The sequence below is a fragment of the Geotrypetes seraphini genome, chromosome 5, assembly GCF_902459505.1.
Source record: "Geotrypetes seraphini chromosome 5, aGeoSer1.1, whole genome shotgun sequence".
Classification (NCBI taxonomy): domain Eukaryota; kingdom Metazoa; phylum Chordata; class Amphibia; order Gymnophiona; family Dermophiidae; genus Geotrypetes; species Geotrypetes seraphini.
In genome coordinates, this window is record NC_047088.1 from 13,708,670 (window position 1) to 13,724,949 (window position 16,280).

Consider the following 16,280-nt stretch of genomic DNA (forward strand, 5'->3'; position numbering starts at 1 on the left):
GAATGGCAGGTCATGCAGCCGCTTCTGAGGTACGTGGCTTTGCCGTCTTGTTTGCCACCGTTAGCGGTATCTGAGAGAAAGAAAAGAAGCTGAAAGTGCTACTGAACTAAAGATGGACAGAATGAGAGAGATGAAGGTCCAACAAAAGTGATAAAAAACACTGTGAAACATTTCCGGTAGAATCCCAGCGACCTTGACTTTTGATACTCTTATGTCCACTTGGCCCCAGGTGCAGTGAACACTTACAGGACTAACAGCGGGTTCTCATTATTTTTAGTGTATTCACCGTGATTTGGCAGCCAGGAACATCCTACTGTCTGAAAATAATGTGGTGAAGATCTGTGACTTTGGACTGGCCCGGGATATTTACAAAGATCCTGATTACGTGCGGAAAGGCGATGTGAGTACTTGCTTGCTGATTTCTCATTTCCTAGTGGTCGTCAGAAAGCTACATAAGTTATCCATAACACCTCGCATCTTCATTCTTAGGCAAGGCTTCCGCTTAAATGGATGGCACCCGAAGCTATTTTTGACAAAACATACACAACACAGAGCGATGTCTGGTCTTTTGGGGTGCTGTTGTGGGAAATCTTTTCTCTTGGTAAGTCCCTTTTTCCCTAGTATATTTTATAGTAGTCAAGGGTGAGGTCTTGCTTCTCTATTCTATATCTTTGCGGTGATTTTATGAGTCTTTTTTGGGTTCAGGATTGCAGCAGCCATTTTGTTTCTGGGCCGACAACGGGCGGGAGTGAGTGGGCATTGCTCCTTTCCATGAGACCCCTCTAAGACACCAGGGACCTACCAAGGGGCCTGAGAGGGCTGGAGATGGGTGAGGGAACTTAGGAGGAGGGGGGATTGGGACAGGGGAGAAGCAGAGGCATCTGAACATACTTATACAGGTCCTAGCTGATAGTCAACTAGGGCTCGCTTAAGTATCGTATGTGGGTTCCAGCTAGGGGATACCGTAGTTGTTAAATCAAAAAGAGAGGATACCAGGCCCTGACCATGCCCAAACCCCCTCCCCCCCCCCCACACAGTGCCCTGCCCCATCCCTGCTAGTCTCGCCCCTAAACCACACACCCCAGCACAGCCTCTCTCTCTCTCCAGCCCACCTTGTATTCGGATATGGCTTTCTGAGACCCCCCTGTCCCCAGTACCTCTTCTGGCACTGCAATTTAAAAACTTCGGGCGGCTGGCAACCTTAGCAACAGGATTCTGCTGCCTTCAGCCTGCCCTGGAAGCCTTGCCCTGTAGCGTCCCGCCTAAGCGGGAACAGGAAGTGCCGCAGAGTGAAGGCTTCTGGGGCAGGCCAAAAGCAGCAGGATCCTGTAGCTAATGCTGCTGGCTGCATAAAGTTTTTTTGTGAAATTTTAGTATCGGAGGAGGTGCTGGGGACGGGGAAGACTCCCAATTCCGGGATAGAGCCTGGACTGGAGAGAGTGAGTTCAAAACCCGGTCAAACTCCCTCCAGTCCAGGAAAACGTCCAGACACCCCAACAGTTTTCTAAAAAGAGCACATGTCTGGGTAAATCCGGACGTCTTGTAAACCTAGTTCTGGCTGAATATTGGACAGGGCCCACTTAAGCTCCAGCACCCAGTGCGGTTGTAATTAGCCTCTGCTATTCAATGCCAATGTTCACTCATGGTCCAACACTGAAAATCTAGGGTTAATTCTGCCTAGTGTTTAAAAATTGACTGACTGTCACAGGCTGAATATTGATCGGACTATTATGCCTTGGATCAGCAGCTTGGAATGTTGCTATTCTGGGATTACGGAATCTTTTGTTACTCTTTGGGATTCCAGAATCTTGCTATTCTTTGAGATTCTGAATAGAATGTTGCTACTCCTTGGGTTTTGGCCAGGTACTAGGGACCTGAATTGGCCACCATGAGAATGGGCTACTGGGCTTGATGAACCATTGGTCTGACCCAGTAAGGCTATTCTTATGTTCTTATGTAAATCTATACGATGCCACTTGTGCAAATGGGGGGGAAAAATGCATGTGTGCCTTCAGCATTCATACTCACTGCCTACCACCTTCGAAAAGATATGAATAGGTTGAGGTCGATCCATAGGGCTGCTACAAAATTGGTTAGTGGTCTTTATCATAAATCATATGGGGGACATACTTAGAGTCCTTACAAAGTATAATTTGCAGGAAAGACGGGAGAAAGGGGATATGATAGAGACATTTAAATATCTCCGTGGCATTAATGTACAGGAGGTGAATCTTTTTCAAATGAAGGAAAAACTGGAAGGAGAGGGCATAGGATGAAGTTAAGAGCTGATAGACTCAGGGGTAATGTAAGCAAATATTTCTTTATAGAAAGGGTGGTGGATGCATGGAATAGTCTTACAGTGAAGGATGAAGACTGTGTCCGAATTTAAGAAAGCGTGGGACAGGCACATGGAATCTGTTAGGGAGAGGAGGAGATAGTGGATGCTGCGATGGTCCATTTGGCCTTTATCTGCCATCATGTTTCTATAATCAGAAAGTTCTCTGACATCACAATGCAAGTGTTAAGAGTCTTAGCCTATAGGGAGAGGAGGAGATAGTGGATGCTGCGATGGGCCATTTGGCCTTTATCTGCCATCATGTTTCTATAATCAGAAAGTTCTATGACATCACAATGCAGGTGTAAAGAACCTTAGCCTATAGGAAGAGGGTATGCAAATCTTAAAGAGTCTTAGCTAATAGGGAGAGGAGGAGATAGTGGATGCTGCGATGGTCCATTTGGCCTTTATCTGCCATCATGTTTCTATTATCAGAAAGTTCTATGACATCACAATGCAGGTGTAAAGAACCTTAGCCTATAGGAAGAGGGTATGCAAATCTTAAGAGTCTTAGCTAATAGGGAGAGGAAGAGATAGTGGATGCTGCGATGGTCCATTTGGCCTTTATCTGCCATCATGTTTCTATAATCAGAAAGTTCTCTGACATCACAATGCAAGTGTTAAGAGTCTTAGCCTATAGGCAGAGGAGATGCAAATGTTAAGAGTCTTAGCCAATAGGGAGAGGAGGAGATAGTGGATGCTGCAGATGGGCCATTTGGCCTCTATCTGAAATCATGTTTCTATGTACCATTTACTAATTTTCCAAAGGAAATAAAGTGAATGGTGTCTCGGAACATTGGCTGAAATGTTTATGTTATGTTTTATTAAGACTTGTTATACCGCTCTAGCATATCACAGACCTAAGCATTTTACAATACAAATGAATTTATGAAAAGAACTCCATTAAAGATAGGAAAGATAGAGATAGGATACATATGTCATAAATATTCAGGGAGGATGAAAAGAAAGACTACGTTCAAAAAGAAAGAAAAATAAAGTAGTGGGTAAAAAAAAGAATATATAATTACAATGGAGCTAAAAGAGGAAAACTAAACATGAAATAAAAGGGAAAAAAAAACAACAGACCTAACAGAAAATAGGCCTGCAGAAAATTAAGCTGGTCTTTGGAGTAGGCGTAAAAACTTGGATTGACCTTACTGAAATGACCAGGACGGAGCCTAACTATACCATATTCCGGAAAAAAACTGAAAACTCATCTATTTGACACTTAATCACCTGTATCCTCTCCTCCCCCTCCCATCCCTCTTCCTACGCCCTCCTCCGCTCCTCTTCGCTTCTCCCACCTCCTCCCCCTTCTCCTTCCTCACACCCCTGTTTAAGTCGCCTTGAGTCTACCTAGGTATGAGCGACGCAAAAATAGAAGATTAGATTAGCCTCATATTAAACCAATCGGAAACCTCCTGAGGGATAAGGAGTTGGTGGCCGTGATTTGAGGCAGCTGAAAGCAGAACCCTCCCTGACGGACCAGAGTAGGAGGACACGGGCCAGCCAAGTGGACGACGAGGCACGCCAGGATAACTAAGCGCCTTAGACGTATACGATGCATTGCCCTTAAATGGAAAGGCTGCCACTAGGGGTCACTGTTGCCATTTTGGAACCCATCCCCTAGATCAGGGGTGTCAAAGTCCCTCCTCAAGGGCCGTAATCCAGTCGGGTTTTCAGGATTTCCCCAATGAATATGCATTGAAAGCAGTGCATGCACATAGATCTCATGCATATTCATTGGGGAAATCCTGAAAACCCGACTGGAATATTCCCAGGACTAAGGGATCTCAAAGTCCCTCCTTGAGGACCGTAATCCAGTTGGGTTTTCAGGATTTCCCCAATGAATATGCATTGAAAGCAGTGCATGCACATAGATCTCATGCATATTCATTGGGGAAATCCTGAAAACCCGACTGGATTCCGGCCCTCGAGGACCGACTTTGACACCTGTGCCCTAGATGAAGGAAAGGTTGTGGGGGATACAAGAGGCTTTCTGAGCTTGGGGTGCCATTCAGGCTGGGAGGCACACTGGGAGGAGGAACTGGGGGTTCTTCAGGGGGGGGCCTCATGGGGGATTATTACTATAGCTGCTGCCCCTCAAAAGGTGACCCAGAAGCAACGGGCCATGGCTTGGCAGCCTGATGCTCTGGGCAGTAAAGTACCTTGATTTAAGGGCCATAATGTGACTTGCTGTGAGCAGTACAAGTCGCATTGTGGAATTTACAAATGCAATGAGTTACTTTATGTGCGTTTCTCTGTTTTGCATCTCATTATTATGCAACCTACAATGACTTAATACCTCTTCTATCAAACTGCGCTAGCAGTTTTTAGCGCAGAGAGCCGCGCTGAATGGCCCGCGCTGCTCCCGACGCTCATAGGAATTCTGTGAGCGTTGGGGGCAGCGCGGGCCATTCAGCGCGGCTCTCTGCGCTAAAAACTGTTAGCGCAGTTTGTTAGAAGAGGCCCTTCATGTCGCCACATTAGGGAGAGACAAACTGTGTTAGTGCCCTTTAAGTCGTATTAAGGAGCAAATAATGCGACTTAAAGCCCCGACAAAATTTCCCCACTTATTAGAGAGAAAAATAGTCACAAAACGTAGGTGTCAGCCACATATTTATAGGAGCAAAGGGAAGTTATTTTTCTTTTTTCATAATTTTTGTTGCTGTTTTGCTGTTTATATTTTGTTTGCCGTTAGTTCATTTTTATTGCAGTGGATTTTTTGTTGTTTTTTACCAAGATTTGTAACAGAGTAGACACCGAAGAGGGAGTGGAAAATATGAAAAAGGATCTGCAAAAGTTAGAGGAATGGTCTAATGCCTGGCAACTAAAATTCAATGCAGAGTAATGCGTTTGGGGATTAATAATAGGAAGGAACCGTATATGCTGGGAGGAGAGAAGCTGATATGCACGGATGGGGAGAGGGACCTTGGGGTGATAGTGTCCGAAGATCTAAAGGTGAAAAAACAGTGTGACAAGGCAGTGGCTGCTGCCAGAAGGATGCTGGGCTGTATAAAGAGAGGCGTAGTCAGTAGAAGGAAGAAGGTGTTGATGCCCCTGTACAGGTCATTGGTGAGGCCCCACTTGGAGTATTGTGTTCAGTTTTGGAGACCGTATCTGGCGAAGGACGTAAGAAGACTTGAAGCGGTCCAGAGGAGGGCGACGAAAATGATAGGAGGCTTGCGCCAGAAGACGTATGAAGAGAGACTGGAAGCCCTGAATATGTATACCCTAGAGGAAAGGAGAGACAGGGGAGATATGATTCAGACGTTCAAATACTTGAAGGGTATTAACGTAAAACAAAATCTTTTCCAGAGAAAGGAAAATGGTAAAATCAGAGGACATAATTTGAGGTTGAGGGGTGGTAGATTCAAGAGCAATGTTAGGAAATTCTACTTTACAGAGAGGGTGGTGGATGCCTGGAAAGCGCTCCCGAGAGAGGTGGTGGAGAAGAAAACGGAGACGGAGTTCAAAGAAGCGTGGGATGAACACAGAGGATCTAGAATCAAAAAATCAGAATAAATATTGAAGAACTAAGGCCAGTACAGGGCAGATTTGCACGGTCTGTGTCTGTATATGGCATATTGGTGGAGGATGGGCTGGGGAGGGCTTCAATGGCTTGGAGGGTGTAGATGGGCCGGAGTGAGCTTTGACGGAGACTTCAGAAGTTGGTACCGGGCACAGTACCGGGCAGAGCTTTGGATCCTTGCCCGGAAATTGCTAAGAAGAAGAAAAAAAATTAAATTGAATCAGGTTGGGCAGACTGGATGGACCATTCGGGTCTTTATCTTGCCGTCATCTACTATGTTACTATGTTACTTGTTTTTCCTGTGTTTTATTCTTGCGTTCCTCCAGGCACTGCCATCCTCACTTCTCCTTCCTCCCCCCTTCCAGGCACACTTCCTTAGACAAACCCTCTCCTTTAGCTGCCATCTTCCAGGACCCTTTAAGCTGCAGTTACCAGATGTCATTGTGCTGGGCTTCAATGCAATTCACCTTCTAAGTCCTGCTGTAACTTGCTCTTATCAGGCCAGACCCCATCAGCTTCCCTTCCACTGGGGGGGACTGGGTAAAACGCAAACCTCACAGAGCCCACGAACCTCACTGATCTTAACCACACGCCCTTAAACACCTGCTCACCTCGAGGGCGAGTGGGATCTGTGAGGTCCACGGGAGTTAAGGATCCGTGAGGTCCGCGGGTGTTAAAAGGAGGATCCCTGCGGACCCGACGCCACGGCCGCTTTCTCGGTAAGGTTGTGCGCTGTAGTATTCAGTACCGTCAATCGCAACCACCGACAGAAAAGGTAAAAAGAGGATCTCGCGGACCGCCACAGAGCTAAAAGCACACGGCTTTAAAAAGAAAGCGGCCGTGGCGTTGGGTCCGCAGGGATCCTCCTTTTAACACCCACGTTTTACCCAGTCCCATCTGCTGGTCCTAAATTTTAGGTGCCCGCGGTATTTTCTACCCCTCTGCATGTGCGGAGAAAGCCACGAGAAATCCCACTGTCTTTGCTGCTCGGGAGGTGGAGGGGAAGTCCAGGAGACTCAGAAAATCAGACAACTCAATTAAGAACCTCTGGGGCTTCTGGGAAAATCAAACCAGCTCAGTTTCAGAGACTCAGAACTAGAAGCACTTTCACTAGCTGAATGGACAGATGAAGTGTCTGCAGAGGTGGGCAGTGATCGAAATAACATCTAGCTCCCTCCCTCACGTCACTTCCCACTCAGTAGCCGAACTCTCAGCTGATGGGTGGTGGGTGGCAATCAGTGACATTTTCTTGGCTCACCAAGACTGCTCCTGCTTCCCAGCAAGAGCAGTGAAATAACTGCAGTGAAGCAGGGGATAATCAGCTCTCAGGTACTTAGAGATAGGCTAATGCAGAGATTCCTAGACAAGCCAGGTCTGATGATAGTGAAGGATAGCAGGTATAATACCATCTGCGAACGAACGCACCAACATGCAAGGTTATTTGCTTGGTTGGTGGGGAGTAGGGAGACCATATGGCTCCAGAAAAAGGAGGACAGACAGAGACATCCGAGTTTTACGTCCACCAAAGGAAGACAGACAGAGACATCCATCCGGGCTTTACATCCACCGAAGGAAGACAGAGACATCCGGGCTTTACGTCCACCGAAAGCAATGGAAGGAAAACCTGAATGTCTCACTCTGTCCTCGATTTTCTGGAGCCATATGGTAACTCTGAGGTGGGGGGGGGAGGGGGCAGGATAGTCAATTTTTAAAGAATTGATATGCCTATAAGTTATTTTGCCTTTTTGCACAAGCTTTTTTGCACAGATCTATTGCGATTTGCACCATCGATTATGCTATTTACACTGTTTTGAAAATTGTTAGAAACATAAGTTAAAAAAAGAAAGAAAAAAGAAAAAAAAGTTTTATATATAAATTATTGAGTAGTTGTACAATGACGAATTAAGTCACCATAAGAAAAATTTATATTTTTGAAAGAATGACGAATTAAGTCATATGAATAATAATATGAAGGTTTTTTGATCAATGAAAGATACCCACACCACAATTCCTTATAGGGATGATAACATTATGATCCTTGGAGTGGCAATTGTGAGGTCTTTTCCTTCATTTGATATTATTCAATAAAGAGGTTTTTTCTCTCAATTCAATTAACCTTTTGTGGATCGATGACTAGCCTTCTAGCCACACAAGCAGCAAAACTGGACTACCAACTCTCCAATTTTTCTGATAACAACCCCAGACTACAAATTGTTCAGAAAAGAAATAAAAACCTTGAAGACAAACTAACACCGCAAGACTCAACCCGCTCTACTCCTCAATTCCTCTGGAAATGGCCAGATAATTTATTTTGTAATCCGCCTTGAACCGCAAGGTATTGGCGGAATAGAAATCATTAATGTAATGTAATGACTAAGGCACTTGGGATCGCTCAAAGCCACTGATTACATAAAGCTCTGTTTTTCTTAGGATTTGCTATTCTTTTTGCTTATTGGAGCAAATTTCTTGGTATTACAGCCTGTAACTTTTATGTTTTCATACGCAATAATGATACATTGATTAAAAAAAATATGTTATGCAAAAAATCTAGCAGTATTTTATTAATGCTGGGTTTTACTAAGCAGCGCGAGAGGTTTTTCGTATAAAATTCCTATGAACATCGGAGCATTTACCTCACCAGCCCACGCTAAAAACCTCTAGTGCCATTTATTTATTTATTTTAAAAATTTATGAATCGCTTAAAACTAAACGATGGACAAGAACATGACATACACAGTTTTAAAACATAATATACAACAAATTTCTCTTAATACCAAAATAAAAAAAAAACAAAAACCAGAAAACAAACAATAACCACAAATAATTGCATTTTCAAGAATTTCTTAAAGGACATACATTCTTTGCATACTCTCATTGTACCTGAGATTGAATTCCAGAGATTTTTATCAGCAATGGAAAAAATAGACTTTTTAGATTTTGCCTAAACTACTACTACTACCACCATTAATTATTTCTATAGCGCTACCAGATGCACGCAGCGCGCTGTTCAGTCACAAAGAGTATGCAAACAGTCCCTGCTCCAAAGAGCTTACAATCTAAACAGACAAACAGGATGTCCTGGATACAGTGAAGGGGAAGGGTTAATCTCTGGCTGGGTTGGAGGGCAGAGGGGAGTACAGGACAATCAAGCCATTGTGACATCACTGAGGAGGTTGGTTCTTATTGGTGGAATGAGGCATTATGACATCACAGTCTCTGCTCTGCTTCCCAAAGACTGAAACTCTTCACATTACTACTATGGATTATTTCTATAGCGCTACCAGACGCACGCAGCATTATACAGAGTTACGAAGAAGACAGTCCCTGCTCTAAAGAGTTTACAATTTAAACATCCAAGACAGACAAACAGGATGTCATGGATACAGTTAAGGGGAACGGTTAATCAGCGGGCTGGGTTGGAGGGCAGAGGGGAGTACAGGACAGTGAAGCCATTGTGACATCACTGATGAGGTTGGTTCTTATTGGTGGAATGAGGCATTATGACATCACAAGCTCAGCTCTGCTTCCCAAAGAAACAGGCAAGGCAGACAAACAGGATGTAATGGATACAGTTAAGGGGGACGGTTAATCAGCGGGCTGGGTTGGAGGGCAGAGGGGAGTACAGGACAATCAAGCCATTGTGACATCACTGATGAGGTTGGCTTTTATTGGTCGAATGAGGCATTATGACATCACAATCTCAGCTCTGCTTCCCAAAGACTGAAACTCTTCACACTACTACTATGAATTATTTCTATAGCGCTACCAGATGCACGCAGCACTGTACAGAGTCACAAAGAAGACTGTAAGCTCTTTGAGCAGGGACTATCTAAACAGCCAAGACAGACAAACAGGATGTCATGGATACAGTTAAGGGGAAGGGTTAATCAGCTGGCTGGGTTGGAGGGCAGAGGAGTAGGGTTAAGGATTGAAAGCTATATCAGTCTGCTTCTAAACAAGGGAAGGGGCCTGACGGACAAACTCGGGGAATTTATAACGAATCCCATTTTCTTTTCGACTGATTAGTGACATCCCTCCCTCAGATCGCAAACATCTGGCAGATTGATAAACTTCCCACTAATTCTGAAAACAAGTTGGAGCAGAGGAGTACAATATTTGATGAACGACTGATAATGCTTTGGAACAAATCCTCTGCTGAAGAGGTAACCAGTGTAGAGCCAACCTAGGGATGCCCATTATCAATCCAGCAGCCGAATTCATAAAAAGTTGAACAGGTTTACATGCCTTCTTTGTCAATCCAAGATCGAGAAGATTACAATAATCAATCCGAGACAAGAGAAGCGCCTGAACAACAGAACGAAAATCTAAGGGCTGAAGCATGGTTCTTTGAATTGGAGAAATGAGGTGCCACATGAGATTAAACAAGAACGGCGGAAATCAGAGAGGGTGTGGAGAAAGTCCGGAGACCGCAAAGATTATGAGTTTTATTGTATTAAATTGATTGACTATAAATCTTTATGTGAGACCATACAAAATAGTTTTTTTCAGAACCATGTTTGGACTGCTACAGATGGACCCAGAGAGTTATTTCAAATAGTACGTTATTTGATTGAGGAGCCCTGAGTGTTTGGAACGTCATTGGTAGATGACTATACCAAAATGTACATGTTTCGCTCTTACCAAAGTATGTTAAATTTCTTATTTTCCACAATTGAAAGTTCATATAATAAAATACCGCTAGATTTTTTTTTTCAAAAAAATGTCTTTTTATCAATGTATCATTGCTGAGTGTGAAAATATAAAAGTTATAGTTATAATATCAAGAAATTTGCTGCATTAAGCAAAAATAATAGCACATTTTAAGAAAAACAGCTTTATGAAATCAGTGGCTTTGAGGGACCCCCATGATAGGTTATAAAAAAATTTTAAAAATTATTTTCTGATCAAGCACTATCAAATTCATGGGAAAAACTTCAATTCACACTGTTTATCCAAATTTAGGTATTTCTGGACAACCCTGGCATGACCTATTTTATAGGCGGAAGGTCTCATGCACTAATTCTGCGCTAATCAGTCAGCACCTGGCAATTCCCACATGCTAACCAATTAGCATAGCTACACTCACTTCCCCTCCCCCCCCCAAACATGCCCCGGCACTAAAAACTAAATTCCTTTTTAGCGCATTCACATTCAAAAACTATCACAGGACCCCTGAGAATTTTGACCCCTGGTAAGCACGTGTTCTCCAGTCATGGTACATGGGCTTGCCGTGCCACCGGGGCTTGCGCACACCTGAGAAGCTGAAAGCTACGCCGTCGGTAGTTTCACTACCAGCAGGGCCTCCCAAGGTGGACAGGTTTCAGCGGAGATGTCAGACTAGCGATGTACCACCCGTCTGGGCAGCAGCAGATGGGCAGTGCTGGAGGCGGAGGATCGCCTTTGATGCGAATTTATACTGCGCAGAAGAAAGGGACGGCAATCTGCTTCTGTATTCTGCCACGAAAACTTGATATCATTACTATGTCACTAGGACAAGAACACGACTCAATGGTACCCATGTTAGTTTAGTAAAAGGACCCCTTAACTAGCTAAAGCAAATTTTCAACTATATTAAGCAAGACCACGGAGGCGATTTTAGAAGGCGTGTGTGGCATTAGTTCATGTCAATAGCAATTATAGAACTGCTCGTCCTAGATATCTATAGCACGCTGTTTTGAAAGGATATGTTTTGGATGTGGTCAAGACAGACCCAAAAAGTCTGTATGTATTCCCTGTTTAGCAATGGAAATACACAGATACTGTCAACAGTTTACACCTGCTCCAAGTCACGTGTGCAGCTATCTGGTTGTTTGGACCTTGGGTTTGAAGGAGCAATTGGGCTCACCGCTCTGGTGTTTAAACCCACCTCAATAATACGAAAACTAGAGGTTTGGAGCTCACCTCCTTAATTGGCCAATCAGGGACTTCCTTAGGCTCCTCCCTAAGGAAGTCCTTGGCTCAGGTGCCTCAGGCCCCTCCCATGGGAGATGCCTCAGCCAGTCAGGGCTTTACAAAATCTGCTGCTACCTGTGTTGAGTGACTGCTGCTCATCTTAACATATGTTATAAAATTACTGTTCCCGGTATACGTGTCATCAAATATATTTTCCACAGCCCTATGTGTATTTTTCCAAAAGCTCTGCTTTGTAAAATATCTTCCACATTTCGAACATCTCAATTTGGATGTCCCTTTTCTTACCTAGACAAGCTATGCAAAATTGACCTTCACATCATACCAGCTACTCTTTAACCTTGGAACCTGCTTGTAAACTTCCCACCCAAATGCAGAAACTGCAATCCTTTCCAAAATCTCTGAATCCATCTGCATCCATCTCTTTCTTTCCCAGCACCCAATTAAAATAAATTTGTGTCCCCAAGCACATTATCCGGGAGGGCATTCTAGTCATCCACTATCTTTTCTGTTTCCTGATGTTACTCCTGAGCTGTTATGTCCATCTACCAGCAGATGGAGACAGAGAATTAGTCGTTCTTTGTGAGTCATCCCGTAAGGGCATCGTGCAACCTTGGAATGCTCAGTATGTCGACTAGTCAAGCAGTGGTGCTTATAATCATACTATTGGTCAACACTGAAATTCTAGACCATCTAGCACAGCCTACAACCATATAAGGGAGGCATATATCTCACTGACATTTAGGTAGCTGACTACATCAGGAGGTGAGTCATACAAAACAAGGTAACAATGCGGGATAGAAAAACCATGAAATGTGCAAAATCAGATAAAAAGGAAGAAAAAAAAATCACAGAGCAGCAATTAGTAATCAGGGTGGACCTCTAAACTGGTTTGGTAGGACTAAAGGAAAGAACATTTTCAGGTAAGACATTATTTTTCCTTCCTTCGCATCCATACCAGACTAGTCCATACCACTGGATGTAGCAAAGCAGTACCCAAAGGGATGGGACTAGAGAAGTCATGACCTTTCCAACTGGACAGCTCAGGGGAGATATGATAGAGAAAAATCAAGTACATAGTCCTCATAGCCATATACCCTGGGCAGTTTTATAAAGGAAAATATCCCCAGATTTTAATTCTATGGGGTAATTCTATAAGGAGCCAAAAACATGAGTTAATGGCGGCATGACCATTTTCCAGTGGTATCCTGTACTTGCATGCCAAAATGTGATGGTGCATACTACTTTGGAGGTGGGCATTTACACGGGCAAACTGCACACACAATGCAGCTATAAAATCTTATATCGCTATATGTTTTTATAATCTAGGCACAAGCAGTGATGATTTAGGCACAGGTCTATGGCTGGTATAAATGTCTGTATCTGCAAAGATAGAACCTTTGTGGAAGTGTTATTTTATTATTGTATCTGCAAAGAAGACGGACAAAGGGTAGCTTTAAAATTCTATAAAGAAAAGTGAGCACTTTCCTAGTGCCGAAAACCAGGTACCCCCTTATAGAATTGCTCTATAAGTGGATGGTTATAAACAATTTCACAAAGGATTATAGATTTTACACAAGAAAGAGAAGACTGGACAGCTATTAATTAAAACATTAAGCTATATCTCTCACTCCTTTGTATTTGTCTTTGTAAAAGTTTGGAACGATCTTCCTTCAGAAATTAGAATCTTACCCTCTCTTCAAAGTTTTCATAAATCCTTAAAAACGCTGCTGTTTCAGAAACCATTAATAGATTCTCCCACTTTATATTGAAGATTCAAATAATGATGTCCTCATTTTGGTATTTTTTAACTGGAATGATCTTGCTTTATGTGAAGAATTAATTATTGTAAACCGAGTCGAGCTCTATCATAGGGAAGACTCAGTATAAAAACCTAAAGATTGGATTGGAGTATCATCGGTAGAAAATATCCTTATCTTGTCTCCACAGGTGCCTCACCTTATCCAGGAGTGCATATAGATGAGGACTTTTGCCTTCGACTTAAAGAAGGAACCCGAATGAGACCTCCAGAGTACACCACTCCTGAAATGTGAGGCCTTTACTCATTCTCATGCTATCATGAGGCTATTAGAACTTTGCTTCCTCCAGCAACTAAAGAGATGATCTTTTCTATTCAGCAGCTATTCCAAATCTTCTGCTCCCAGAACAGAGTATATGAGGTCACCCAGGGTTTGAAAGGAGACTTTTGATCTATGTTGGTTGTTGAACCTCAATACATTGGGTTCACCAGAGTCTCCCTATACAACTTGATCATATCATGTCCCTGCAGGCATCTACCATACCTTATGCCTTTTATTAGCCATATGAGATGTTCTCTACAAGCATTTAATAAACTGTGTGTCCTTTATTAGGTACCAGACAATGCTGGATTGCTGGCATGGAGTTCCAACAGAACGACCAAACTTCACCGATCTGGTGGAACGATTAGGAGACCTCCTCCAGGCAAATGTTCAACAGGTCTGCTAATTACCAGTTTACAAAAATAGCCTTTCTTTCAGTGGACTCGTCAGCTGCAGACACAGGCCCTGCCTAAAATTAGACATCTATCCCAAAGTGCCTACACTAAAAGTTAGGGGTGGATCATGGGCGTGTTCTTGAGTTAGGCGCCTCTTGATGAATCAAGTACTGTTAGGCTCTGATATCGGCACCTAACTCTAGGCAAAGAAAACCGTGGCATAAATTGGGGATGCCTAAATGTTAGGACACTGAGCACCACCTAAGCAACTGAGACATTAAGAATCGGAGCCAATATCGGTGCCTATCTTTAGGCAGGCTTTATAGAATCTGAGACACTAAGCTTGATTCTAGAAGGGGAGCCTAAGTTTTATAGAATCGAAGCCAATATCGGTGCCTATCTTTAGGCAGGCTTTATAGATTCTGAGATACTAAGCTTGATTCTAGAAGGGGAGCCTAAGTTTTATAGAATCGGAGCCGATATCGGTGCCTATCTTTAGGCAGGCTTTATAGAATCTGAGACACTAAGCTTGATTCTAGAAGGGGAGCCTAAGTTTTATAGAATCGGAGCCAATATCGGTGCCTATCTTTAGGCAGGCTTTATAGAATCTGAGACACTAAGCTTGATTCTAGAAGGGGAGCCTAAGTTTTATAGAATCGAAGCCAATATCGGTGCCTATCTTTAGGCAGGCTTTATAGAATCTGAGACACTAAGCTTGATTCTAGAAGGGGAGCCTAAGTTTTATAGAATCGGAGCCAATATCGGTGCCTATCTTTAGGCAGGCTTTATAGAATCTGAGACACTAAGCTTGATTCTAGAAGGGGAGCCTAAGTTTTATAGAATTGGAGCCAATATTGGTGCCTTTCTTTAGGCAGGCTTTATAGAATCTGAGCTACAATGTCCAGTCATGATAGCCAATAACATAGGACAGTGGTTCGTAAGCCTGTCCTGGGGGACCCCCAGCCAGTCGGGTTTTCAAAATATCCCTAATGAATATGCATTCCACCAAAAAAACACAAGTCCACTCATTCAAAATAATATCTTGAAAAAAAATTAATTGTTTACAATATAATGTGCTCAGACCCATAACCAAAATGCCACAGGGTAGGCAAGGGTTACCATGGGATCATCATAGCTACATCAATGTCCCAATCGCCTATACCTTGTCACACATTTACAATATTTTATTTTAAAGCGTGACTGGTGGTTCTTTCACTTCACGGCTACCTGGACATTAACACCTTTTTTTTTTTTACATGCAAAACACACACACACACACAAAAAGATGTTAATGTCCAGGTGGCAAGGCAAGCCGTGAAGTGGAAGAACCACCAGTCACTCGTTAAAGATAAGTACATTGCAACATCCATCAGAAATGTCAGTGGTTTCGTTCTTTAGTGCCCAAGGTTGGCTGAATGCAGTTCCCCTGTGTCCCCAACAGGTGGCAGTTGCAACTGTTCTCATTTAGGGCCTGTTTTACAAAGCTGCACGGCATCAGCCCCAAAGCCCTTTAAATCTCTATGGGCTTTGGGGCGTTACCACGGCTTTGTAAAACAGGCCTTTAGTTTCAGTGAAAACTAGGTGGAAAGACTGTTTCCTTTTCAGTTTTGTCAAAAATCCACTGCCATGATTGTAAAAGTATGACGAGGTGGTTGGGACATTGATGTGGCTCTGATGGTCCTGTGGTAACCTTTGCCTACCCTGTGGCATTTTTGTTATGGGTCTGAGCACATCATTTTTTTAACTTATTATTATTTTTTCAAGTTATTATTTTGAATGAGGAGCGGACTTGTATTTGGGGGGGGGAAGTTTCTACACACAAGCATAGTGTGAATGATAATGAATATGCATGAGCGAGATTTGCATGCCTGCTATCTACTTAATAGGCAAATCTCGCTCATGCATATTCATCAAGGATATCTTGAAAACCCAGCTGCCTGGGGGTCCCCCAGGATAGGTTTAAGAACCACTGATACAGAACATTGATACCAAAGACCATGAAAAGGGGAACAGGGGAAGGAGAGGGC

At 43.2% G+C, this 16,280-nt stretch overlaps 1 protein-coding gene across 2 annotated transcripts in view; it reads left to right on the top strand.

The window, feature by feature from the left end:
- The window catches only part of LOC117360676 (vascular endothelial growth factor receptor kdr-like), a 333,742-nt gene that overhangs the window by 269,539 nt on the left and 47,923 nt on the right, over positions 1 to 16,280 (top strand). For both annotated transcript variants that reach the window (XM_033944848.1, XM_033944847.1), the window contains exons 23-26: positions 278 to 400; positions 490 to 601; positions 13,728 to 13,827; positions 14,150 to 14,255. In XM_033944848.1, the coding sequence (XP_033800739.1) occupies positions 278 to 400; positions 490 to 601; positions 13,728 to 13,827; positions 14,150 to 14,255 (441 nt within the window). The remainder of the gene's footprint in view (positions 1 to 277; positions 401 to 489; positions 602 to 13,727; positions 13,828 to 14,149; positions 14,256 to 16,280) is intronic.